General features: G+C 45.6%; 2 protein-coding genes across 13 annotated transcripts in view; both read right to left on the bottom strand.

Annotated features, from left to right (window-relative positions):
* Positions 1-3,128: 3,128 nt before the first annotated feature.
* Positions 3,129-6,113, bottom strand: stmn1a (stathmin 1a). Of its 4 annotated transcripts, XM_061760877.1 has the most exons (6): positions 5,995-6,113; positions 4,996-5,036; positions 4,746-4,918; positions 4,448-4,639; positions 4,263-4,366; positions 3,129-3,384 (listed from the first exon to the last, which is right to left on the bottom strand). In XM_061760877.1, the coding sequence occupies exons 2-5, from the start codon at positions 5,009-5,011 to the stop codon at positions 4,289-4,291; spliced, it is 459 nt and encodes a 152-aa protein (XP_061616861.1). In that variant the 5' UTR covers positions 5,012-5,036; positions 5,995-6,113; the 3' UTR covers positions 3,129-3,384; positions 4,263-4,288. The 4 variants fall into 4 exon arrangements, with proteins under 4 accessions (XP_061616861.1, XP_061616860.1, XP_061616864.1 ...); XM_061760876.1 differs by lacking the exon at positions 3,129-3,384 and having other exon boundaries at positions 3,935-4,366; positions 5,971-6,068; XM_061760880.1 differs by lacking the exons at positions 3,129-3,384; positions 5,995-6,113 and adding an exon at positions 5,591-5,613 and having other exon boundaries at positions 3,935-4,366.
* Positions 6,114-13,215: 7,102 nt separating this feature from the next.
* The window catches only part of gmeb1 (glucocorticoid modulatory element binding protein 1), a 78,749-nt gene continuing 64,375 nt past the window's right edge, over positions 13,216-27,589 (bottom strand). For 4 of the 9 annotated variants that reach the window (XM_061761135.1, XM_061761134.1, XM_061761138.1 and 1 more), the window contains one exon: positions 21,095-22,121. In XM_061761135.1, coding sequence (XP_061617119.1) covers positions 21,295-22,121 — 827 coding nt within the window. In that variant the 3' untranslated portion in view covers positions 21,095-21,294. Of the gene's footprint in view, positions 18,122-18,960; positions 19,259-21,094; positions 22,122-27,589 lie in introns of those variants that run through there. The other 5 variants (XR_009786236.1, XR_009786235.1, XR_009786234.1 and 2 more) reach the window with 5 other exon arrangements.

The raw sequence follows: 27,589 nt of genomic DNA, 5'->3' as shown, positions 1-27,589 counted from the left end.
TGAGACTGATAAGAGGTTTTTCGTCACTTTTCCTAAATTTTATATGTATAAAAAAGAGACGCGGTGCCCTTTACGAGACAGATAGTTTGATTGTGACGTTAAAACGGAAATCGAACGAACCCAGAAATAAACGCAGGCGTTCACCTTCAACAAATTAATTTCTTAAATAAATTACGTTTAATCCTACACCAATATACGCTACACGGCTTTCTGTTGCCTTATTAATGTGTTATCCTCTGCTTTATATTATTAATGTGTTATCCTCTGAGCTGGGCGGTGGCCGAAGGCGGGGAGATCGACAGGCGGATCGGTGCAGCTTCTGCAGTGATGCGGACTTTGTATCGATCCGTTGTGGTAAAGAAGGAGCTAAGCCAAAAGGCGAGGCTCTCAATTTACCGGTCGATCTACGTTCCTACCCTCACCAATGGGTCACGAGCTGTGGGTCGTGACCGAAAGAACAAGATCCCGGATACAAGCGGCCGAAATGAGTTTCCTCCGCAGGGTGTCCGGACTCTCCCTTAGAGATAGGGTGAGAAGCTCGGTCATCCGGGAGGATCTCAGAGTAGAGTCGCTGCTCCTCCACATCGAAAGGAGCCAGATGAGGTGGCTGGAGCATCTGATTCGGATGCCTTTCGGGCGCCTCCCTGGTGAGGTGTTCCGGGCACGTCCCACCGGGAGGAGACCCCGGGGATGACCCAGGACACGCTGGGGAGACAACGTCCTTCAGCTGGCCTGGGACCGCCTCGGGATCCCCCCGGAAGAGCTGGATGAAGTGGCTGGGGAGAGGGAAGTCTGGGTGTCCTTGCTAAAGCCCCCGCGACCTGACCTCGGATAAGCGGTAGAAAATGGATGGATGGATGGATGGAAATTACATTTTATCCAACACCAATATACGCTACACGGCTTTCTGTTGCCTTATTAATGTGTTATCCTCTGCTTTATCCTGGCCATTAGTGTTCACCTCGATTCCTTTTTTCACCATTTTTGCTGTGTTACTGCATTGGTCTGTTGTGGTGAAGGAGGAACTCAGGCGATTTACCGGTCGAACTTCACTTTCACCCTCACCTTTGATCACAAGCTGTGGGTCATGGCCGAAAGAGCACTAGCCCAAGAGCATGAGTGGTGTCTTTCTTTGCAACAAAAAAGAAGACGGCCCCAACTGGAGAAGAGGAAGGTCGAATGAGTCCGGAAGCCAGAGAGTCATGGATATAGTCCTCCATAACCCTTTTCTCAGGTCGGGAAAGGTTGTAGAGATGGCTAGAGGGAAGAGGGGCACCCGGCAGCAGATTAATAACACAGTCATACGGGCGGTGGGGAGTGGAGAAATGGCCAGGTCTTTACGAAATACCGGCGAGAGATCACGATATTCCCCAGGGACTCTGGAAAGGTCAACGAGCATGGAAGAGGGTGGTGGTGTACCTGAAGGAGGTATAGCTGAGAGCAGGCAGTGTGAGTGGCAGTGAGGGCTCCCTCCAGATATGGCTCAGTGTGTCCAGTCTATGGTGGGGTTATGTCTTTTAAGCCAGGGAATTCCAAGGATTAGTGGGGTATCAGGAGAAGGGATAACAAAAAGCGAAATGTTTTCGTGGTGATTTCCTGAAATAAGCAAGGTGAATGGCACAGTTTGGTGGGTAACAGCGGAGATACGGCCATCCAGGGCTGTGACCTTCTTCGGAGACGGAAGCAGTTGGAGCTGGTGAATTATGGCTTTGTGAATGAAATTGTCATCGGCACCGGAATCAATCAGGGCAGTGATGGGGGTGTTAAGAGCCGAAACTATAATGCAAGCGGGAACGGTTACGCGAGAAGGAGAGCTTGAAGGGATGGAGGTTTGCCGCTCCTGTGGATCTAATCGTGTCTTAGCAACTTGCATGGGCTCTTCAGTGACTATGGGGAGTGGCGGAAAGGCGGAAGACTGTGCAGGAGGCGGGTGTGAAGCTGACAGCACAGCGCTCGGAGTGGGAGGGTTTTTGCGCGAGCGAACCCCCCCTCTCTCGTATACGCTCTCGCAGTCTGTTATCCAGACGGATGGAAAGCCTGATAAGATCCTCGAGAGAAGAGGAGGGACTGCTAGCTCCTCCTTGAGCTGCTCGGAAAGGCCATTGGAAAAAAAATCCCCCGAAGTGGATGGTTAGCTAGCATCGTCGAAGAAAGGAGGAATACCTGTTATCTGAGGGAGTGTAGGGATTCCGTGAGTTCATGGAGAGTCTTTTCTTGTTTTCCTATGTGGGCTCCTTGGAGAGTGAGTGCGTTCATCAGTGCCTCTGGAGTTGCTGGGTCCATAACGGCCGAAGTATTCTGACACGAATAGAGAGTGGCTGGATCCAAGTGCAGTCGGAGGCAGATGCGAAAGGATGAATAGTTTATTGATGAAAGGTAATGGCGGTGGTCCTAGGTGGGTTGGCAGGCGGCGGTGTGGACGGGTGGAAGGTAGTGGTGAGGACAGGCGGCTGGCTTGGCGGCAGGAATTACGTGGATCAGGAACACGGGGGGGGAAATACACTGGAACAAGGAGACACAGGAGTCAAAAAGGGAACGAGGAATCGGGTGACTTACGTGATAAGGCTGATTGGAGACAGGTGCTGAAAACAGAGAAGGGAGGGGAGAGAGAGAATGCAAAGCGCCCTCCCGGCTACAAGAATTGCATTACCTGGCCTGCATCAGCAAGCCAAAAGAGCTCTTGTTCACATTCTCATCAGCACCACAATGAACAGAAGCATTGATTTGACACTGCAGTAATGTACTGTAATTCAAGTTGACAGTGATTTACTGGCAACATCGTTGCCAGTGTGTTAATGTAAAAACTCTATGAAATGGCTTAACAGTGTAGTTATGTTACTAAATCCAGGAAAATGGCTGTCATTTTCTTTCCATTTTGCTGTGCCGCTTTTCGGGCACATGGATTTAGCAGAGGTCCACTAAAATCGAGTTCTCTCATTGTCTTGTGCAAGGTTATTGAGATGAATTTGTAAGGCCAAAAACGGACAAACATATTGTTCAAAAGGACTTTTGAAAGGTATTTTTCTGTGCTGCTTGACTGTATTTTTATGAAAGCCCGTATTATAAAATGAACCACGTCATAACTGCACGTCGGATGTTTGTAACAAACCGATCCATGTCAAAATTGGTAAATTGAACAAGTTCAGATTCGTTTATTGGAGAATTATGCGAAAGGGAATGGAAGTGACCAGTGAGTCCCGGTTCAAGATGGCGGCTTGGTCTGCATGTGGTCACCCAGCCAAGGCTACCGAAGAGTGGTTGTATATTTATGCATGGGATATCCCATCCACATGAAGGATAGCCTCCAAAGCCACATCTGCCATCGACACCAACCGCAGACGGCAACGTCCAAACGACAGACGAAACCGGAGCCACCGCCGACAACTGTGGCAAAATGAAAGAAAGCCAGGGCTAAATAAACACAACAGGAAATAGATCAGTGAAAATAGTATATTTCAAAAGTGTGACATTAACAGAGATAACATGCAGCTGGTAAATAGTTACTTGTCAAAAGACTTTTGTTCAATGTACAACCGATAGAAAAGTCACTCATACAATTTGGATCCCCCTAGTGGGGATAAGCGGTGAAAGAAGATGGATGGATGGATGGATGGATGGACAACTATCCATTGTCTGTACCGGTTAACCTCACTAGGGTGTGCTGGAGCCTATTCCAGCTGACTTTGGGCAAGAGGCAGGGTACACCCTGAACTGGATGCCAGACAATTTAGAGTCTTACCACGCATGTTTTTGGAATGTACGTGGAAGCAGGAGTACCTGGAGAACCCCCCCCCCCCCCCCCCCCCCCCCGCAGGCACAGGCAGAACATGCAAACTCTACAACATTTTGACAACTAAGGCATTCATCACTAATGACGGCATCGATACTTCTTAGATTATCAGCGAAACAAAAGAATCTACAGGCGCAGCAAAACTGCCCCCCCCCCCCCCCCCCCCCCCTGGCTTTGCGGAACACATTTTGCCTTCTTCGGAACTTGAGACTTAACACCATTTCAAAACCACATGGAATTATCAGGTTTTAAGATTACGTACGCAAAGCATGTTAAATACATTTCACGACTAACAGGTTACTAAACTGAGTGTTGAGATTGGTAGTCACGCAAAGCACAAGCGCGCTTCTATCTTGAGAATTCAAAAGAATCGATGTATATTGTTACTTCAAGTGGGAAGGGCACACATATACTGGCTAACATCAACAACCCAAAAAGGAATACGCAAATACAGAAATGTTATTGCATTCACATATAATTGAACATCTCCCATGTCATTCAGTCTTCAGAAGTATCTTCTGCCACGTTGCTTTGATTGGTTTCCTTGTTTTTTCGCACCTCCTCTAATTTTTTGTCCTATCAAGAAAGAAAAAAAAACCAAAATGAATCCCAATATCTCGGTGGAAAAATATCAATTTCACAAAATATGACAATTACTTTCTCCTTGAATTTTTCATTCATTGCTGCCATAATTGCAGTGCGTTTCCCTTTGTTGGTTTCCATTTTTTGATTGAGTTTCTCCTCAGCCATCTTGCTGAAATTGTTGTTCTCCTCCATAGCTTTCTGCAGCACTTCTTTTTCATGCTCCCGTTTTTCTGCTAAATGCTTCAAAACTTCAGCTTCATGGTTCTGGGGGGGGGGGGGGGGGGGGGATGTAAATGTCACTCATGAAGCGTGTTGCTTTACACATAGAAAACCATACAGTCAGAAACTAAAATGAGTAAGCAACTTCTACCTTGCGTCTTTCTTCTGCAGCATCCAGCTTCCTCTGAATCTCATCCAGTGAGACATCCTTTTTCTTTGGCGGCGCCAAGGGGAAGTCACCCATCGCGTCAGGGGTCGGAGCGCCAAGGATAACCTCAAAGGCCTGGCCAGAGGCCCGCTTGTCAAGCTCCTTGACCTGAATATCTTCAGAGGGTGTCAAATAAAATCAACAAGTCCCCAAAAAAACTATTATTATAAATAAGAATGACTGATATATTCACCTTCAGGGGCTGCCATCTTGAATTTATGACCGTCGATTTACCTTCAAAGGAGCAAAATGTGGGGATTATTTGATTTATTTTATATCACTCGTTGCGCTAACGACAAGACAAACCAGCACCAGTTAAAATACTGCTCAGTGCGGACACCTCCTGGCCTTCTACAAAACTGCATCCAACCACCGCCCATCCACAAAACAAACAAACAAACAAACAAACAAAAAAACGGTCCTGGGCATCTGGAATCGTCCACGTTCCGTGCCATTTTATTCTATTTCCTAAAACGAAGTCTACATGAATAAACAAATATTTGAACTGCCTCTCGTGTGGATAAATGATGTGTTGAGAATTTTCTCTATTGAAAAAAAAAAAAAGGTTACTTATCATGAATAGCAATCTCACCGCGCGTCAATTTCTTCTCATGGCCTCGTTACAAAAAAATAAAAACGCCGTGCAATACCGCTCCTCGTCCTAGTTGTGTTAACCCATTTACATGAACTGCTTTTAACAATGTTGGGTTATGTTCATCTAAATAGTCTGCCCCCCCCCCCCCCCGCCCCTCTTTTCTCTCACTCGGTGGCACAGGCATCATCCTCACCATCAAACAAAGACGCTTTGATGGCGCCGAGGAGAGCAGCGGCACACAAAGACATCAGCTCGGAGGACAAACAAGTTGTACAAAGCCCACCTTCCTTGTCGACGGCTTTCCATCGAACCGAATCTGGCTTTGTAATATCCACGCGCGCCGACCAATCAGGTCGCTGTAACGCGCAAACAATGAAACCTTCACAAAATGCTCCCCTACGCACAACCATTTTTGCATTTTGAATCATACGTTGCTCACATAACACTGGTGTGAAGCCGCAGGCAAATCAATTCGCAACAAGAACCCCAAATAACATGTTTGGCTGTCGTGGAAATACGCATTTCGACATCGCTTCAAGCATCTTGGAAAGCAATTCCCCCCAATGTACTTACAAACGTGCCTCCTGTCACACCCACCTTGCACCGACTGGCGATTTGACTCAACGCCTCTTGCACACAATCGCACGAGTCTGACACTGGCAGCGCACACATGAAGCACCGGCGCGTTGGAGCCCGATGTCGTCATAGCGCTCTGCACAGCCATTGGCGGATCCGATTCATTGTCTGAAGAAAAAAAAAAATAATAAAAAAAAAAAGCCCTTTGAATGGACTTCATTTGAATACGGGCATCGGTTGCGGGTGATTACAATGTGGTAAAGTGGAAGTTAAATTCAAACAAACAAAACAAAACAAAACAACGATCATGGTGGCAAACACTCAATGAATAAAGTCGAATACAATCTTGTGATGGGCAAATGATAGCGAGGCTTTTCAGTCTTCCTGTCAAAACGCGGCGTCGGCGCTTGTCTCGAAAGACCACTGTCACGTGACCGACGACGTTCGCCGTCGCTGTTTCGCCTCGCGCTTCAGTCCTTCCAAAATGTTTCAAAGCTTTTCATTGGCTCCTGGTCTTTTCGGTGTGTGTCGTTGGCTCACGGGCGTTTCATTTATTCTTTGGCTTCGTCTGTTTGAGGGTACGGGGGAGGGGGGGAAAAGCATCTGCATATTTTATTGTCATGACGACATAACCATTATTCGGTATGAATCAACAAAATCACTTACATACAGACTTTTAGTGCTGTCAGGGGGGGAAACTGTGCCATCAGTGCGTCAGGCGTGCGCTTTAGAGGCTGCTATGGCTTCAGTTGTCCACTAGATGTCACCGTCACTGAAGCCTTGAAGCGTTGAATCTTTTGTCAAGAAAGCCTCAGTGCTTGAGGAATGCTTTGAGATGAGATTTGGTCTCAGTAACAAACCAACAATATTTTTTATCTTGTTTTTGTAAGTATTTGTTCCTTGTTTCTGAGTAACCTTTTCCTTTTTTATGAGTATTAGTATAAGATGGAAGCGACGCCTGCATTCCTTCCGGTTTAGCGTCATTTTCAATTACAGCGATATAAATCAAGATATTTTATCAAGAATAGGGGGCACCACGTCACTTTTTAGATGTATACAACTTCAGGACAAAGTGACGACAAACCTTTTATCCTCAGTCTCGTAATTTGAAGGTTGCTACATGAATTAGATAAGAGTTCGAGACGACCAGACGTTTTTTTTCCTCAAACCCAAACGCACACAACAAGGCAGGTAGTGAATTTTATGGCAAATTTAATGATCTAACATGGGGGAATCGACAGGGAAACAATACAGAAAAAAACCCGCAAAACAAGCAAAGGACTTACGAACATTGACAAAGGAAACTAACTTGTGATGTGGGATTGGTAGTGACCATGGGATGACAATGCGCATAGCTGGAATTCCTGTTCTCGTTAGTTTAAAATCCAAATAAGCACTAATCTGTACTTTTAGTAGACCGCAAATTGGACTTACGTGTGTTGACCAATTCAGGCAGGCGGGTCGACCTTCCGGAGGTTGGCAAGAGCGCTCACGAGGGATGGTTTGCAGGAAAAGGAAGGAAAGAGAAAAAGACACACTTCAAGTGCAGGTTGGCCGGCGCGCTGGCAGTGGAAATGCTTGCCACGCGGTCAGGGAAAAACTCGCACCGCAATTACTTCCCAACGGAGCCTCCTCCGTAAACTGCCCCACACCCAAAAGGGTAGCTTCAGGGAGTTGGCAGGTGCTCCCTGCGGTCCACGCTGCAGGGAAGTTCGGTGTCTCCCCGCCTCCGCCACCTCGTGGTGAGAGGTTGGGGGCTTCCCGGGCTGGGCCAGACCTTCGGCAGGTGGAACAATGACAGAGTGAGAGAGCGAGCGAGACAAAGGCGCTTCGGCCTTTTATTCGCTTCAGAGGGCGAGGCCGCCCCCGGAACTAGGACAGGAGAAGAAGCATGCAGGACAAGCGTCATGAACCCGGCTGTACAACTGAAGTGTGGTGGGATTAATTATGTAAATTGTAAAAGTCTACAGAACGAGAGTATAAGTGAGGGGATAGACCAGTTTTTGCATATTCATGAGTTATTTGTCGCAGTAAGTATGTGACCCCACACTCAGCGAAAGAGTCTTAGGGGTGTGTGCCTGCGGATACATGCAAGTGAATTGACACCGTTTTACATGTACCAAGACTGAAAGAAGTGTCCTGTAATTGCTGTGGCCGCACCGCGGAGGCTGAGGACCCCACCCAATCAATGGAGGGACGGGATCAGGCCCAGGGGTCAACCCGAGAGCAGCCCGGTGGATGGGACACGTCCCACACCAAGGGACCCAGGGCGGTCCGCCGGCCCCACCGAGACGCCCCGACAACTGGCCACCCAGTGGGGGCCGCAGGGACCCAAAGCCACCCCCCCCAGGCAACCCCCCCCCAAGGAACGGAGAGAAGAGGAGGAAGCAGGCCTGAGGAGCGACAGCGGGACCCCAGTGCCCCCACCAGCAGCCAGAGCGGGGGACCCAGGTGGGTGCCAGCCGGCACCACCCCAGGACCCACGGAACATGGGCGAGTCACTATCAGACCACCATTACTCCCCAGGAGGTCTCCCCGGTGTTTCCCCCCAACCCCCGAGATCAGGAAGGAGTGAAAGAGTCCCGCCCCCACAGACTCCGGAACAACAAACGACAGGGACAAGAGGAGAAGGTCCCCACAGCATGAATGTGTCTTTTCACCATGCAAACTGATCTAAAATCTGGGAAAATATAAAGAAAAGAGAAAAATATATAAATAGAATAATAATAAAACAACAACAACCTCGACAGCAAAGAATATAGAATTCCATTGTTTACTTTCACACTTATGAAAATAGTCTTGCTATTGTCAAATGGCACCCTACTCAGGGAAAGGATTCAAGAGTCTAGATTTAGCATGTTGAGGAAAGGTGACCAGCTATCTACGTATATGTGTAATTCACTTTTTCATTCTGCTGATATTTTTTCCGAGCACAATATATTCTATGATGAGATTTAGCCACTGATTGATGTTAATAGCTTGTTTGTTTTTCCAGTTTAATAGAATTGCTTTCTTAGCGGTAGCTAACGCGACAAGTAATGATTGTGAATATTTATTAGGGAGGTCAATTATGCTTAAGTCGCCAAGTATGCACAATCTTGGGGAAAGTGGAATCCTGCAGTTTACAATATACGAGAGTTTTTGTATAACCGAAGACCAAAAGCATTGAATTAGTGTACATTCCCATATAGCATGAAAATAGGTGTCTGGGGTATTTTTGGTGCATTGCGCGCATATATTAGATGGAGAGAAGCCCATTTTATGCATAGTGTACTGAGTAAAGTGTGTTCTATGGTGCACTTTATATTGTATAAGCTGTAGATTTGTGTTTTTTTGTCATTCTGAACGTATAGTTGCAAATCTGTATCCAGTAGCTACGGTCAGCAGACATGGAAAAAAAAAAATCTTCAAAATCCCATTTGGTGATTGGTAAGTGGATTGATTTAGTACATGAAATTAATTGATAAACTTTTGAAAGATTTCTTTTACTTTCCGGGAGAAGCTTCATTATTTGCTTGACAAACTCCGGCAGTTCGATGGTGCTCTGGAGAGTTGGTATTCTTTTTTGTATTGCTGCTTTTAATTTATTGTATTGAAGAAAGTTTCCGGCTGTTATTTGGAATTCTTGGATCAGTTCACCACGTATCCTAAAAGTATCCATCTATCCATCCATCCATTTTCTGAGCCGCTTCTCCTCACTAGGGTCGCGGGTGGTGCTGGAGCCTATCCCAGCTGTCATCGGGCAGGAGGCGGGGTACACCCTGAACTGGTTGCCAGCCAATCGCAGGGCACATACAAACAAACAACCATTCGCACTCACATTCACACCTACGGGCAATTTAGAGTTGTCAATTAACCTACCCTACATGTTTTTGGGATGCGGGAGGAAACCGGATCGCCTGGAGAAAAACCCACCCAGGCACGGGGAGAACATGCAAACTCCACACAGGCATTTGTTCTTATGTGCCCTGCGATTGGCTGGCAACCAGTTCAGGGTGTACCCCGCCGCCTGCCCGAAGATAGCTGGGATAGGTTCCAGCAGTCCCGTGACTCTTGTTAGGATTCTGGCAAAAGCCCCCCACAAATTCCTGCTTGGTGACATCCATGCCCACTTGAGCCCGCCACGTAAGATACCATAAATTTTCTCAAAACCTCTAAGACTCCACTGACCCTATGTCAACCCAGTGTTTCTCAAACCGGCTTTCCTGTCTTGCCCTGACATGTCTCCAGGTATGACCACACATGACTATGAGGGGCCGTTAGAGACATTATTCAGGATTAGCTCTCACACTTACTATTCAAATAATTTCACACACACACACAAACTATTAAAAGGCTCTCAGAAGGACTACTCAAACACTCTCATACGCACGAGTCTTGCTCCCATAAGGACTACTCAAATGCTCTCATACACGAGTCTTGCTCTCATTAACAATACTCAAACACGCTCATTAACACTACTCACTCTCATACACACAAGTTGTGCTCTCATTAACACTACTCAAACACCCTCATACGCACAAATCTTGCTCCCATTAACACGACTCAAACACTCATATGCATGAGTATTGCTCTCATTAACACTACTTAAACACTCTCATTAAAACTACTCAAACACTCTCATTCGCACGGGTCGCTCTCATTAACACTACTCAAATGTGTTCACGCGAGCGCTTCAATCACATTCTCGCACATATCACTAGCATTCAGAAGTTCATGTCAATCATGCTCACGCACACGTCGATTATGCTCACGTGAATAGTGTAAATCATTTATTAGGTAGTTCAATTCAAAAAGTGAAATTATAGATGAACTGCACACTGCTCACACTCAGAGTGAAGTATTTCATGTTTAAAATATGTATTATTTTGATGATTATAGCACATAGCAAATAAAAAAAATCCCCATATTGAGAAACTCAAATATAACGTCAAACAAAATAGTGAATTAATTCAAGAAATAAAGTGATTTTTAATGTAGAAATTAGGCTGGAATTTGCCCTCTGAAAGGTACTTCAGTGTTTCATCACTCTATGAGTACTGAAGAAAAACTTTTCAACTATATTCAAATTTATTGAGATGTACCTATATTATATATATATATATATATATATATAGTGTGCTATTGTTCTCAGCTTGGGGGGATCGTCGCTTGTAATTTGTCAGCGATTGGAATGCATGCCAGACTGATTTAGAGTCGTTAGCGCTAAACTGTTTTTCCAACTTTGCTGCACAGTTCCTCTTTGCAATGTTAATTTCTTTAGTCAGCTGGTTTCTAGCTCGATTATACAGGGCCCTGTCCCCGCTCTGATATGCATCCTCCTTGGCTTGGCGAAGCTGCTTAAGTTTGGCAGTGAATCACGGCTTGTTGTTGTTGAATGTGTGAAATGACTTTGTTGGTACACAGACCTCTTCACAGAAACTGATATAGGTTGTGACAGTGTCCGTATATTCATCCAAGCTGCCAGCTGAATTTTCAAAGACACTCCAGTCTGTGCAGTCTAAACAGCTTTGAAGTTCCATCTTTCCTTCATTGGTCCACTTTTTCACTGTTTTCACCATAGGCTTCGCGCATTTAAGTTCTTGTCTATATGTTGGTATTAAGTGAATTAAGCAGTGATCAGACGAGCCCAGGGCTGCACAAGGTATAGCACGGTATGCGTTTTTTAGCATAGTATAGCAGTGGTCCAATATGTTATTTTTCCTGGTAGGACAGTCGATGTGCTGCTTGTATTTAGGAAGTTCGTGGTTGAGTTTAGCTTTGTTAAAGTCCCCGAGAATAATGAGGGGTGAGTCCGGGTGTTTTTTTTCAATTTCGTTGACTTGTTCGGTGAGCATTAGCAGTGCGGCGTTCGTGTTAGCTTGAGGCGGAATATAGGCGCCAGCGAGAATGAATGATGCAAACTCACGCTGTGAGTCGCATGGCTTACAGTTCAAAAACAGCGACTCCAAATGTGGGCTGCAGAGTGTGCGAGTTCGGTGGCGTCCGTACACCATTTTTTGTTGATATAGAAGCATATCCCGCCGCCTTTTGTTTTCCCTGATAACTCCGTGATGCGGTCTGCTCGGTGCAGATGAAAACCCAGAAGCATGACGGCGCCATCGGGTACAGCCTCACAAAGCCAAGTCTCCGTAAAGCACCTGGCGGCGGAACGTCCGAAGTCTTTACTGGTCTTTATCAGAAGATGAAGCTCGTCCATTTTGTTGGGTAGGGAGCGTACATTCGCGAGGTGGATGGACAGAAACACCAATCTGTATCCTCTCTTGCGGAGTTTCACCTGGATGCCGGCTCGCTTCCCTCTGTGGCGTCGCCTCCGTTTCCATGCGCCGAGGACCGCGTTCGCTGCTCCGGTGAGTAACTCGGGGAAAAAACTGAGCGGATTTGTGAAAGTTGGTGAAAGATAGTCCGGAGTAGCCTCCTTGATGGTTAGCAAGTCTCCCCTTGTGTAAGTTAGTTGTGTCATGTCTCCAAAGACGAACGAAAAACACAAAAACTTGAGTTATGAGAGCAAGACTCGTGTAAACGAGTGTTTGAGTAGTCCTTATGACAGCCTTTCAGTCCTGTGTGTGTGTGTGTGAAAGCATTTGAATAGTGTGAGAGCTAATCCTGAATAATGTCCCTAACGGCCCCTCATACATGACCCTGTCTGACCTCACGAGGCCCTTGATTACGTCAAGCGATACTTTTGTTTTACAAGAGGCAATTTTATAGCATGCATCACGTTTCCAGTAATGATGACCGCGTGTGACCCTCTGAAGCGCCAGATTTTATAACGTGATACTTTTCTTGTTTTACAAGAGACAATATTATTCCATGTTTCCTGTCTGGGGATAACCGCGTGTGACCCTTTGAAATGCCAAATATTAATAGCGTGTGATCAGAATCACAATCATCTTTATTTCCCAAGTATGTGAAAAACACACAAAGAATTTGTCTCCGGTAGTTGGAGATGCTCTAGTATGACAACAGACAGTCAACTGGCAGAGACGTAAAAACACAGTCACTGAGCAATAAAAGGTTACAAGTAATGTGGTAATGCCGGTACATTATTTCAGAATCAGAATCATCTTTATTTGCCAAGTATGTCCAAAAACACACAAGGAATTTGTCTCCAGTAGTTGGAGACAGTCAAACAGACAGTCAATTGACAAAGAACACTTTTGAGACATAAAGACATTGACAAAAAACAGTCACTGAGCAGTAAAGGGTTGCTAGTTATCTGGTAATGCCGGTACAAATGTATTTGTTTTTTGACAATTGTGCAAAAAGATGCAGAGTCCTCGAGCACTTAGAGCATAATATTGCAACAGTCCATTGCAATGACCATTGTGCAAAGGGCGCTGAGACTTTAAGGAGTGTATGCGGTTTAAAGTGACGAGTAGTGCGATAATCTGGGACAATGGTTGTGCAAATGTTACAGATACTCCTCAAACAGTGTGCAATGGAGCAGATGCTACTCTGGCATGAGTGGCCAGTATATGCAAATAGTGCAGCATGGCGAGACAATTACAGTGAGTGCACGAGTAATACTTAATTGGCCCCACAGAAATGTGACAACGAACTCAAGTCAAAAAATTGCCAGCATGTTGTAATGGAATTGTAGGTCAGGTGTTTGAGAAGTTGATCGCAAGAGGGAAGAAGCTGTTGGAATGTCTACTAGTTCTAGTTTGCATTGATCGGTAGCGCCTACCTGAGGAAAGGAGCTGGAAGAGCTGGTGACCGGGGTGCGGAGGGTCGGAGAGGATTTTGCACTCCCTTGTCTTAGTTCTGGCAGCGTGCAAGTCGTCAATGGTGGGTAGGGGGGTACCAACAATCCTTTCAGCAGTTTTGATTGTCCGTTGCAGTCGGAGTTTGCCCTTTTTTGTAGCAGCACCAAACCAGACTGTGATGGAAGAACACAGGACTGATTCGATGACCGCTGTGTAGAACTGCCTCAGCTGCTCCTGTGGCAGGCCGTGCTTCCTCAGCAGCCGCAGGAAGTACATCCTCTGCTGAGCCTTTTTGAGGAAGGAGTTGATGTTGGTCGCCCACTTCAGGTCCTGAGAGACTGTAATTCCCAGGAACTTGAAGGTCTCGACGGTTGACACAAGGCAGCTGGACAACGTGAGGGGCAGCTGTGGCAAAGGATGCCTCCTGAAGTCCACGATCATCTCTACAGTCTTGAGCGTGTTCAGCTCCAGGTTGTGTCGGCCGCACCGCAGCTCTAGCTGCTCCGCTTCCTGTCGATATGCAGACTCGTCACTGTCCTTGATGATGCCGATGACAGTGGTGTCATCTGCAAACTTCAGGAGTTTGACAGTCGGGTGCGCTGAGGTGCAGTCGTTCGTGTAGAGAGCGGAGAGAGGACACAACCTTGGGGCGTCCCAGTGCTGATGCTGCGTGTGGATGAGGTGGCCTGCCCATCAGAAAGCTGTAAATCCACTGGCACATGGCTGGTGAGATGCTGAGCTGGAGAAGCTTGGATGAAAGGAGTTCAGGGATGATGGTGTTGAACGCTGAGCTGAAGTCCACGAACAGGATCCTCGCGTAGGTCCCTGCAGGACAACGGAAAAAGGAAGGGGGGGAGGGTGGCGGCCTCCACCAGTCGGGACTTTATGGCAGAGTGGTCCGATGGAAGCCTCTCCTCAGTGCAAGACACATGAAACCCCGCCTGGAGTTTGATAAAAAAATACCTGAAGGACTCCAAGATGGTTGAGAAAAAAAGATTATCTGGTCTGATGAGATCAAGATAGAAATTGTTGGCCTTAATTCTAAGTGGCATGTGTGGAGAAAACCAGGCACTGCTCATCACCTGTCCAATACAGTCCCAACAGTGAAGCATGGTGGTGGCAAAATCATGTTGTGGGTGTGTTTTTCAGCTGCAGGGACAGGGAGACTGGTTGAAATCAAAGAAAAGATGAATGCAGCCAAGTACAAGAAAACCCCTCTCCAGAGTGCTCAGAACCTCAGACTGGGCCGAAGGTTCACCTTCAAAAAAGACAATGACCTGAAGCACACAGCTAAAATACTGAAGGAGTGGCTTCAGAACAACTCTATGACTGTTTTTGAATGGCCCAGCCAGAGCCCTGACTTAAACCCAATTGAGCATCTCTAGAAAGACCTGAAAATGGCTGCCCACCAACGTTCACCATCCAACCTGACAGAACTGGAGAGGATCTGCAAGGAGGAATGGCAGACGATCCCCAAATCCAGGTGTGAAAAACTTGTTGCATCATTTCAGCAATACTGTGCAAAGGGTCTGAATACTTATGGCTGTGTGATAGTTAAGTTTTTCATTTTTAATAAACCTGCAAAAAATTTCCAGAATTATGTTTTTTTCCTGTCAATGGGGTGCTGCGTGTACGTTAATGTGGAATAAAAATTAACTTAAATGATTTTAGCAATATAAAAAAGAGTGAACATTTTAAGGGGGTCTGAATACTTTCCGTACCCACTGTATAATTGGCTCGACAGAGATGCGACGACAATCTCAAGACAAAATTGGCAGCATGTTACAATGGAATTGTAAGTTAACTGTTTAAGAAGTTTATGGCAAGAGGGAAGAAGCTGTTGGAATGTCTGCTAGTTTTAGTTTGCATTGATCGATAGCGCCTCCCTGAAGGAAGGAGCTGGAAGAGGTGGTGACCAGGATATGGAGGTTCCAAGATGATTATGCATTCTCTTGTCTTAGTTCTGGCAGCATGCAAATCGCCAAGGGTTGGTAGGGGCACTGTGATGGATGAACACAGGACTGATTCGAGGACTGCTGTGTAGAACTGCCTCAACAGCTCCTGTTGCAGGCCATGCTTCCTCAGAAGAAGTACATACTGTGCTGGGCCTTTTTGAGAATGGAGTTGATGTTGATCTCCCACTTCAGGTCCTGAGAGACTAATTCCCAGGAACTTGAAGGTCTCGATAGTTGACACAGGGCTATTGGACAGCGTGAGGGGGTGCTGTAGTGAAGGATGTCTCCTGAAGTCCACGATCATCTCTCCAGTCTTGAGCATGTTCAGGTCCAGATTGTGTTGGCCGCACCACAGATCCACTTCCTGTCGATACTTTTATTGTTTTACAAGAGACAATATTATACGATGTTTCCTGTCTGCGGATGACCGTGCCTGACCCTTTAAGCTGCCAGATTTGATAGCGCGTGATACCTTTGACAAAAGACATTATTGATTGAAATTATTGGCTGCACGCTTACACAACACTGCATACATACTTTTGCCTGATACATCCCATTACAGATACACACCCAGATCTCCTTATAAACATAGAGTTGCATTACACGTAGTCGCACCGACAACAAACACAAAATATCAACACAGGGTGCGCTGGGAAATTCACTACGGGCACGCTCTCTGCACCCCGGAACCTTCGGTAACAGAGCGTTGTTTGAGTGTGCGGTTCGATACGAGAAGAACTGACACATTCAATATGGCGGATGTACTGACGTATCCTTACCAATAGCCAACACGCTCATTAGTACCGCTATAGAAAATGGAGCGCGCTCTGTCTCCAAGTACCACAAAGTCAGGGCCCAGTGAGAGTATCGGACTGAGGTACCGAACGCACCCAGACACCAAGGCGGAGCTAGGATTGGTCCGAGATTGCATGGCATCATGACAGGAAGCAGCTTTGGCCACAAAACAATCGGACGAACGCTTCTGCGGTCTCTTTCCTATGGACGCTGTTCTGAACCATGTGCGGGAGAGCCCAGCGCTGAACCTTCACCAACCTTGTTGTTTGACTGTATTTTCAAATAAATTGTTAAACTTTTTATTCGGCCTAATCATTGAAGAATCACCTCGACCAGAATAAAAGAACCGGGTAACAGAGTTTTGGAAGGCCACCAGGCTAAACCTGGGCAGCGACTTATCGTTGTTCTCTTTTTACCACTAACTTTATTATACTATATTTCCTGCCCGGGGGATAATGGAGCCCTATGGGGGGCACAAGCCAGTGCAAACTCTAGGCCGGTCCCAAGCCCGGATAAATGCAGAGGGTTGCGTCAGGAAAGGCATCCGGCTTAAAACTTTGCCAAAAAAATATGAGCGTTCATCCAAAGAATTCCATACCGGATCGGTCGTGGCCCGGGTTCACAACGTCCGCCACCGGCGCCGTCAACCTGCAGGGTGCCGTTGGAAATTCAGCTACTGTGGGTCAAAGTCGAAGAAGAAGAAGAGTTGGAAAGCGGGTTCTTTGGCAGAAAGAGAAGAGGAAAGCACAGAGCCTAGAACTGAATGTGGGGACTTTGAATGTTGGGACTATGACAGGAAACTCTCGGGAGTTGGTTGATATGATGATTAGGAGAAAGGTTGATATATTGTGTGTCCAGGAGACCAGGTGGAAAAGCAGTAAGGCTAGAAGTTTAGGGGCAGGGGGTTTCAATTATTTTACCAAAGTGTAGATGGGAAGAGAAATGGCGTCGGGGTTATTTTAAAAGAAGAGTTGGCTAAGAATGTCTTGGAGGTGAAAAGAGTATCAGATCGAGTGATAAGGCTGAAACTTGAAATTGAGGGTGTTATGTGTAATGTGATTAGTGGCTATGCCCCACAGGTAGGATGTGACCTAGAGGTGAAAGAGAAATTCTGGAAGGAGCTAGACGAAGTAGTTCTGAGCATCCCAGACAGAGAGAGAGTCGTAGTTGGTGCAGATTGTAATGGACATGTTGGTGAAGGAAATAGGGGTGAGGAAGAAGTGATGGGTAAGTACGGCATCCAGGAAAGGAACTTGGAGGGACAGATGGTGGTAGACTTTGCAACAAGGATACAAATGGCTGTAGTGAACACTTTTTTTTTTTCCCAGAAGAGGCAGGAACTTAGGGTGACCTACAAGAGCGGGGGTAGAACCACGCAGGTGGATTACATCTTGTGCAGCCGATGTAATCTGAAGGAGGTTACCGACTGTAAGGTAGTGGTAGGGGAGAGTGTGGCTTGACAGCATGGGATGGTGGTGTGTAAGATGACTCCGGTGGTGGGGAGGAAGATTAGGAAGACAAAGGCAGAGCAGAGAACTATATGGTGGAAGCTGAGACAGGACGAGTGTTGTGCAGCTTTTCGGGAAGAGGTGAGACAGGCTCTTGGTGGCCGGGAGGAGCTTCCAGAAGACTGGACCACTGCAGCCAAGGTGATCTGAGAGGCAGGCAGGAGAGTACTTGGTGTATCTTCTGGCAGAAAAGGAGAGAAGGAAACTTGGTGGTGGAACCTCACAGTACAGGAAATCATACAAGGAAAAAGGTTAGCTAAGAAGTGGGACACTGAGAGGACCGAGGAGAGGCGAAAGGAATACATTGAGATGCGACATAGGGCAAAGGTAGAGGTGGCAAAGGCCAAACAAGAGGCACATGATGACATGTATGGCAGGTTGGAGACTAAAGCAGGAGAAAAGGATCTATACAGGCTGGCCAGACAGAGGGATAGAGATGGGAAGGATGTGCAGCAGGTCAGGGTGATTAAGGATAGAGATGGAAATATGTTGACAGTGTGCTAGTTAGATGGAAAGAATACTTCGAGGAGTTGATGAATGAGGAAAATGAGAGTGAAGGGAGAGTAGAAGAGGCAAGTGTGGTGGACCAGGAAGTGGCAATGATTAGTAAGGGGGAAGTTAGAAAGGCATTAAAGAGGATGAAAAATGGAAAGGCAGTTGGTCCTGATGACATTCCTGTGGAGGTATGTAAGCATCTAGGAGAGGTGGCTGTGGAGTTTTTGACAAGCTTGTTCAATAGAATTCTAGTGCGTGAGAAGATGCCTGAGGAATGAAGGAAAAGTGTCCTGGTGCCCATTTTTAAGAACAAAGGTGATGTACAGAGCTGTGGGAACTATAGAGGAATAAAGTTGATGAGCCACACAATGAAGTTATGGGAAAGAGTAGTGGAGGCTAGACTCAGGACAGAAGTGAGTATTTGCGAGCAACAGTATGGTTTCATACCTAGAAAGAGTACCACAGATGCATTATTTGCCTTGAGGATGTTGATGGAAAAGTACAGAGAAGGTCAGAAGGAGCTACCTTGTGTCTTTGCAGATGGAGAGAAAGCCTATGACAGAGTACCCAGAGAGGAACTGTGGTACTGCATGCGGAAGTCTGGAGTGACAGAGAAGTATGTTGGAATAATACAGGACATGTACGAGGGCAGCAGAACATCAGTGAGGTGTGCTGTAGGTGTGACAGACGGATTTAAGGTGGAGGTGGGACTGAATCAGGGATCAGCCCTGAGCCCCTTCCTGTTTGCAGTGGTGATGGATAGGCTGACAGATGAGGTTAGACTGGAATCCCCGTGGACCACGATGTTTGCAGATGACGTGATCTGCAGTGAAAGCAGGGAGCAGGTGGAGGAACAGTTAGAAAGATGGAGGCATGCACTGGAAAGCAGAGGGATTAAGATTAGCCGAAGTAAAACATAATATATGTGCATGAATGAGAGGGGTGGTGGGGGAAGAGTGAGGCTACAGGGAGAAGAGATAGCAAGGGTGGAGGACTTTAAATACTTGGGGTCAACTGTCCAGAGCAATGGTGAGTGTGGTCAGGAAGTGAAGAAACGGGTCCAAGCAGGTTGGAACGGGTGGAGGAAGGTGTCAGGTGTGTTATGTGACAGAAGAGTCTCTGCTAGGATGAAGGGCAAAGTTTATAAAACAGTGGTGAGGCCAGCCATGATGTACGGATTAGAGACAGTGGCACTGAAGAGACAACAGGAAGCAGGGCTGGAGGTGGCGGAAATGAAGATGTTGAGGTTCTCTCTCGGAGTGACCAGGTTGGATAAAATTAGAAATGAACTCATCAGAGGGACAGCCGAGGGTCGATGTTTCGGAGACAAAGTTAGAGAGAGCAGACTTCGATGGTTTAGACACGTCCAGAGGAGAAATAGTGAGTATATTGGTAGAAGGATGATGAGATTGGAGCTGCCAGGCAAGAGAGCTAGAGGAAGACCAAAGAGAAGGTTGATGGATGTCGTGAGGGAAGACATGAGGGCAGTTGGTGTTCGAGAGGAGGATGCAGGAGATGGGCTTACATGGAAAAGGATGACGCGCTGTGGCGACCCCTAAAGGGACAAGCCCAAAGCAAAAGAAGAATTCCTGCCCAGGGATGACCGTGTGTGAGCCTGTCTGATCTCAGAAGACCTCCTGAAATTATGTCATGTGATCAACACAACCCCATAAAGGTCAAAGGTCAAAGCCATAAACCTGTCAGGGGACAAACTGTCAAAAGCAGGATGATAAATTGTAAGATGTCAGGGTCATAAATCACACGTTTGACATTAGCTCCACATTCTACTTTTCTCTGTGGTGGCAGATGGCAAGATACCTAAAGAACACCAAACACATAACACTACAGGGAAGATGTATTTTTTTCGAGTTGTGAGCACAGTTTCATGGCCAACTGCACACTATACTGGTGGAACTAATTATGAACAAGCAAGTGTTATGGCAAATGTCCACTGCATGTAATAAGGGCGCTCTGTGTTTTTATAGTGTGGGGAGCCGCATCCTTGTGACATCACGAGGATATCTTTTTGCCCCGCCCACAAAATCAGAAAAATGTAGAAGGTGAAAAATAGTTTTAAACCATATATAAACAATTCAGTACTATATTGTTCTCAGTCTTTGCACATGTTCAGCACTTCCAGTATCTTCAAATACAATAAGTCAACGTTACTAACTTTATTTATTCCTTAATAAGCTTTATGGCGGCACAGTGGCCGACTGTTTAGAGCGTCAGCCTCACAGTTCTGAGGAGCGGGGTTCAATCCCCGGCCCCGCCTGTGTGGAGTTTGCATGTTCTCCCCGTGCCTGCGTGGGTTTTCTCCGGGCACTCTGGTTTCCTCCCACATCCCAAAAACATGCATGCTAGGTTAATTGACAACTCTAAATTGCCCGTCGGTGTGAATGTGAGTGCGAATGGTTGTTTGTTTATATGTGCCCTGCGATTGGCTGGCAACCAATAGAGGGTGTACCCCGCCTCTTGCCCGATGCTGGCTGGGATAGGCTCCAGCACTCCCGCGACCCTTGTGAGGAGAAGCGGCTCAGAAAATGGATGGAAAAGGTTTATCTTAACCCATTTTGGGGCAGTTACATAACATCACTGAAAGGCTACAGGCTTTCACACAAAACCACAAGCAAAAATAAATAAATAAAAAAAATACAGATGACGCAGTCAATCCTTTATTTCTTGGATAAGAATTCAAATGTGAAGTGTTACGAGAAGCATGTGCAAGAAAACCTGAAAGCAAAATAAAGTATATTGAATTATTTTTATGTAATTTATTAAATTCAGACTATGATATTTAAGGTCTTAAAAGGTTATCCAGTTTTTCCATACCTACCGTGATGGATAAGTGTGTCTTATTTAACTTGGTAGTCTTTCTTCCTGAGTATTTTCTTTTACCACCGCAATCTGTACAGCAGGTACATGTCCATTGGCACCCAGCTCCAGCTCCTGAACCTCCCGTTTCTGTGCCTCCTGCTCTTCTGCAATTGTGACCTCCATTCTCCTCTGAACCAATCCAGCCTTATCTCTAGCTGACTCACCAGTCTGCTGTTGCACCATGACTCCAACACCTTCTCCTGAACATGGGCTGATCTCAATGACTGTGTGCTCTTGGCTGGGCTCTACGTCTTCTCCCTGCATTGACTCCTGTTGCACCAACATGGCGCCATCCAGCACCTGTGCCTCTATGGGTACTGCTTCTGCACACACATCTGGCTGGCTAAGGTGTAGCAGCTCTACAGGTTTGACCATTGAACCAAACTGGCTTGAGTCATGCATGGGACTAGTATTCACCAATGTGAGGTTGGAAGATGTGTGCAAGGTAATGCTGTCAGCCTTTCCATCTTCGGTCACCATGTATTGTGTGAAGAGCTGTGAGCCGGTGGGGAGCAGAGTGACAGTGTTCGATGACTGGGCTAGGGACGTGATTGGCAGGCCTGCCACAGTAAATGGCTGACCAAAGGAGGGTAATGAGATTGGGGACAGAAGGGTGAACAGTTGAGGTGTCAGGGAAGGCTGATGGTTGATGCTGGAGGTCAGGAGTGTATTGGTAGTAACAGGCCTCTGCAACCGAGGTCGCTTTGTCTGCCGTTTGACGGTAGTAATGGTTTTGGCAGGGTGTGGGCATGACAGGAGAGCTTGAATCTGTTGCTGCTTTCGTTGTTCTGCCAACTGCAACTCCAGTTCTACAGACGACAAAAACATTGGAGTAGAAGAAATGAAACGTATCATGAACAAAAAATTACAATCTCATAAAATCATGCCTAATCTATCGATATCAACTGCAACAAAGTCACACACTTGGAGTTAGGCATGGGATGATTACCGTTTTGACGCTATACAGCGGTTTTAAAAAGTCACGGTTACCCTCAGCGCTAAAATTGTCCGTTACCGGTAATAGCTGTTTTTTTTTCTTTGAGTCTTCAAAGAAAGTCCAGGAAACCGAGGTGTTGTTATGACTCCCATTTGAGTTCTAAGCAGGAACCCCCCCAATGCAATAGGATTGGCTGCTTGCAGTCAGGATGCTTGTGCAACTCATAGTGAACACGGACTCCCGCAGAGCAACTTGACACACTCGCTCTTGCTCCTCGTGTGTGTTTGGTTCTTTGTTTTGACTCACTTTTGCTCGCTTTGTTTGGTCATGTACGCGACCCATCTGCATGCTCGTTTTTGCCATTTGACGCACCTCCATTATGCGGTAGTTGTACATTGCGCAGTGGATGCAAACATAGGCCGCAGAAGGTTCCACTCACTTGACAACAATCAGCACTTTGGCTGATACAATCAGTAAAATATTTTTCATAAAAGAGGCTTCAAGCTGTACGTTGCCCAAAAAACAGTAACTATAAGAGGATGAGATGTACAGTATATTTGAAACAATCACAGCCTCCATCAAGCATATGATGGAAAACACCACAGCCATACGGAGTAAAAATTAACATGATACCAAAATAAAGTACAGTAACATCAGCCGGGTGTTTAAAACAATGTAAAGCTGTGGACAAGAGATCGCTGGTGAAGTTACGGAGATGCCCCAAGCCACTGATGTGGAGGAATCACACATCGGCACGTAAATCATTATTCAAGAACAACTGAATGACACATGGGGTGCAAATCGTTGCTGTGTGTTTTTACATGCTTGTACAGAATGCTGTACTGTTGAGCGCTTTTTTTTGTTTTTTGTTATTATGAAAAGACGTAAACAAAGGTTTTAGGCACATCGGCTGACGACAGACAGAGTGTTCTTTCCTGCTAGAGGGGCAGGAGGGGACAGGGAATGGGGTCGAGAGAGACAGAGCGAGAGAGACGGCACATTTAAATGGTGTGTTCCATTTACACTATATTGCCAAAGGTATTCACTCACCTGCGTTGACTCAAATATGAATTCAAGGGACATCACATTCTTAATCCATTGGGTTTAATATTACATTGGTCCATGCTCTGCAATTATACCCTCTTAACCTCTCCTGGAAGGGGTTTCCACAAAGTTTAGGAGTGCGTTTATGGGAATTTATGACAATTTTTCCAGAAGTGCATTTGTGAAGTTACACACTGACGTTGGACGAGAAGGCCTGGCTCTCAATCGCCACTCGAATTCATCCAAAAGTGTTCTATAGGGTTGAGGTCAGGATTTTGCAGGCCAGTCAAGATCATCTATATTAAACGGTCTCATCCGTGTCTTTATAAACCTTGATTGAACCTGATGTCCAGTCATGTTGGAACAGGATGGGGCCATCTCCAAACTGTTCCAGCAAAGTTGGAAATATCCTAAATATTAGACCTTTAGCTCCAGTGAAATGAACTCTGAATGCTTCAGCATACCAAGAGATTTTGGAGGGTCAAACAGTTTGGGGATTACCCCTTCCTGTTCCACAATGTCTGTGCACCTATGCACAAAGCAAGGTTCATAAAGACATGGATGAGAGAATATGGTATGGATTAACTTGACTGGCCTGCCCAGAGTACTGCCCTAAACCCGATAGAACACCTTTGGGTGTGATTTTGAGTGGACAGTGACTAGGCCTTCTCGTCCAACATCAGTGCGTGACCTCAGAAATATGCTCTTGAAAGAATGGGCAAAAATTCCAATAAACTCACTCCTAAACCTGGTAAAAAGCCTTCCCACAAGAGTTGAAGCTGTTACACCTGCAGAGGGTAGGCCAACAAATTAAACCATATGGATTTAGAAAAGTTTTAATCACTTAAACTATATGTTAGTCAAGGCAAGTGAGCGAATACTTTTGGCAATTTAGTGTACCTCGGAAGTGGGAAGAGGGAGCTGAGAATGATGTCACTCCCGAGTTACCAGCGTTCCATTTACCAAGTTGAAAAACAAGGTGGCGACCACCGTGAAAGCTATCTCGCGTTTGCCTTGTCCGAATACAAATATTTTCTGGACAAATACGCGGTCCTTCTGCAACCTTCAAACACGGTGCATCAAGAGGAAACACAAAGAGGCAGAAGGCAGCCTTTTTTGTTCGTTTGTTTGTTTCAGTGTATTTCATTGATTACATAAAGTAAAAGGACACATCTTCATAACAACATTGGTGTTTGTCGTTGTCTTGTCTATTTTTGTCTCTTTTTCTCCATCCTGAAACATTTTCAGGATGAAGTTAAAGTGGAGGCGCCTACGAGAACACACGGATCGATACAGTGGCGATGATCATAATGGCACCTCGTTTTTTCGACACAACATGTGCATGGGTGCTTCACAGATCTGTCAGGAATACCTTAACTGGATGCCCAATACAGGCAGATGGAAATGAGTAGAGGACACTGCAAATGTCACAAGGTCAAGCTATGAAATGATCCTGCTCTTTTTTTTAAATGTTCATACTGTAAAAAGGTATCAATAATGCACTGCTGTTATTACTTTTTTCCCTTCCAATAAGTGCTTTACTCAGTTGTTTTTTTTATTATTTACTGCAATGACCCCAAGTAGAAATACAATACAGTTGAATCAAATATTCCAAAGACAAAAGAATTGGGCAAATTGGGCAAAAAAAAAATAATTCTGCTGATAGTAATTTAGTGAACATTGTGCAAAAGTGTAAAAATAAAATATAAACTATAAGTGTCATCAATTTAACTTCGAGTTGATCTATGAGTTGACCCATCAGCGCCTCAAACCCTTGCTGGGCTGACTTCAGCTGAGCCAACATGTGTTCGTGGCGCCTCCGACTGGCCTCCTCGAACTCACAGAGGAATTGGAGGGCGTCATCTTGTTCTTGCCGACACATATGAGGCTGTGTGGGTGCTGGAGCAAGAGGCAGGCTGATACCTAACGGTCAAAGCTTCTCTGGTTCCACCCCCGCTGAAGTGCCAACCACAGGAAAGATAACATCACGATGCCCTCGCGGTCAATAAGGAACCACGTCCGGTCCCTATTAAAACCTTCATTTGCAGGCATGCAGGAGACACAAACATGAATAATTGGCTATCAAGCTTTGTATTATAGACATCACTTTCGTAACTTTTGTTTTTGTTTCCCAACTTGTTGTGATGTGACTGTCCGCAGCCATAACGAGGCAGTCGCACTGATATCGTTCGTAGCTGCATCATGTACTCGCTAGAACAAAAGGGCCAAGGAAAAAGTGCCCTCCTGTGTCGATCCGAATACAATCCAGAGCTGTTGTCCACATAGACTGAAGGGGGTGGGTGGGGGGGGGGGAAGGTTTACATTACAGCTATCTCCCTTAGTATTGTTTTGCTTCACAAATATTTTGGAATAAAACAAATCTGTTACATCCAGATTACTGTGACAAACAATTAACAGGCTAAAAGAATATTCAGAATGTGCATCTCTAGTCCAGAAGTGATTCACTGCGACATAGTACTTTAGTTTTAAACATTCGCCACATAAACAGGTCGCGGAAACGTAAATGAAAACAACGTTTAGCACGAAGCCGCCGCGCTAATGTTAGCCACTGTTAGCACGGGCTGCATTGTAGCTCCCATATACATGAAAAAGGTATTTTGCACTCCAGCAAAAATAGCCGATGTATACGTCAAACAATAATACGTATACGACTGATGTTGTGTGGGAAAAAATATATACGGAAGTGATAAGAAACAGATTATTACAGGAGCTTGTACTTACTCTTTATACTCGCGGCAGCCATCTTTGAAAGCCAGCTCGGGGGGGAAGTGGAAGTCTCCGACTTTCCGAGTACATCCATCTGGAAATCTCGACAACCTCAAATGACTCATCACACAACATACTAACTAAAGTGGGAACTTTTCAAAGTGAGGGTCTCAGTTGTACCCCTGCCTTGGAAATGTAAGAACACATTCAAGTTGTGGAAGTGCATGAACATTTTTTTTCCACCAAGCCAAACTCTTTTGAATCGAAGCTGTTGACATATTTTGGCATTCTCAGTCTCATAAAATATTATATATTATTCCCTCGCGTTTTTTGTCGCATGACATCATGTTCGGGGACACCTGTAGGAACAAAGGAAAATAAAGGGGTGTCATATCGGCAACAAAAAAGGTCATTTGTGATCATACCTGTGAATGCGGTCCTTCGGCCTCGCCCCGCGTCGATGGTGGGTGTGACCGTGTCCCACGGATTTTGTCAAGACAGCTGCAAAGAATGAGGTCGTCACGTGACTTGTGCAGGTGACATCGGGTGTCTGAGATGTTAGGAGGTCATGTCCAGAGGTCACACGGCATTGGCAAAAAATGAGGTACTCACGTGGCTTCAGCACGTGACATCGGGTGTCTGAGATATTTGAGGGTCATGCCCAGAGGTCACGGCCCCGCACCTGTGGAGAACGGGACACTCGCGTGGCTTCAGCATCTGATATCGGATGTCCGAGATGTTAGAAGATCTGAAAAAAAAAAAGAGTAAGAGAAAATGTTTTCTCCTTCAACTCACAACAGGGTTGTGCGAAACGCTGAGCGGTCCATCAGTCTGAAAAGAAAAATTCCCTCAGAGTGAACATGCCCAGACATGTTCTCATTTTCAAGGCTCTTATCAAAAAAAAAAAAGTGTAAAGCATCATGTGATGAACATGTCAGTTTTACATACCACAAGGACGTCTGAGGCGAAAAAATGCCTAACGTATCTTTCGGGATTCCTCCAATTATTTTCACTCTTTTAGGACGAGGGTCTCATTTTTTGAAAATTGCACGTGTGTGCGCGTGCGCGATCCAGGAGTCTCTCGTTTTCCATTATACAATGTTGAAACGTATTAGAAACAAATAGTTTGATGAATCTAGTTAAGATAGATTCCAGAGGTTAAAGTATAGTTTCGTGTTTTGCACTTCATCACCACCCAGTACAAAACCTGTGTGCGTGATCCAGGAGTCTCTCGTTTTCTTTTTGAAATGTTGAAACGTGTAGGAACAAGATGTTTTCTGTATCGAGTTAAGATACATTCCAGAGTTTAAATTAGAGTTTCTTTTCTTGACGCAAGTGTATCTTTTAATTGCACAAACAGGAGTACTCAAGGTCTCTGAACTTAATGTCTTAATCCAGTCTTGACGATGAAAATATAGATCGGTCAGATGATTCTGGAGATGTTTGGAGTTTTAGGAGTATGATATAATAAGATTCAAAAGACGATTCCATAAACGTGCATCAGCAATTTCGAATACAGGCAGAGATATCGCAAATGTTTTCATGAAGGCCATATTTCAGCCTGCCATA

Source organism: Phyllopteryx taeniolatus, chromosome 21 (genome assembly GCF_024500385.1).
Source record: "Phyllopteryx taeniolatus isolate TA_2022b chromosome 21, UOR_Ptae_1.2, whole genome shotgun sequence".
Classification (NCBI taxonomy): Eukaryota; Metazoa; Chordata; class Actinopteri; order Syngnathiformes; family Syngnathidae; genus Phyllopteryx; species Phyllopteryx taeniolatus.
The sequence above is the reverse complement of the archived record's forward strand: the minus strand, read 5'-3'. Positions and strand labels throughout refer to the sequence as shown.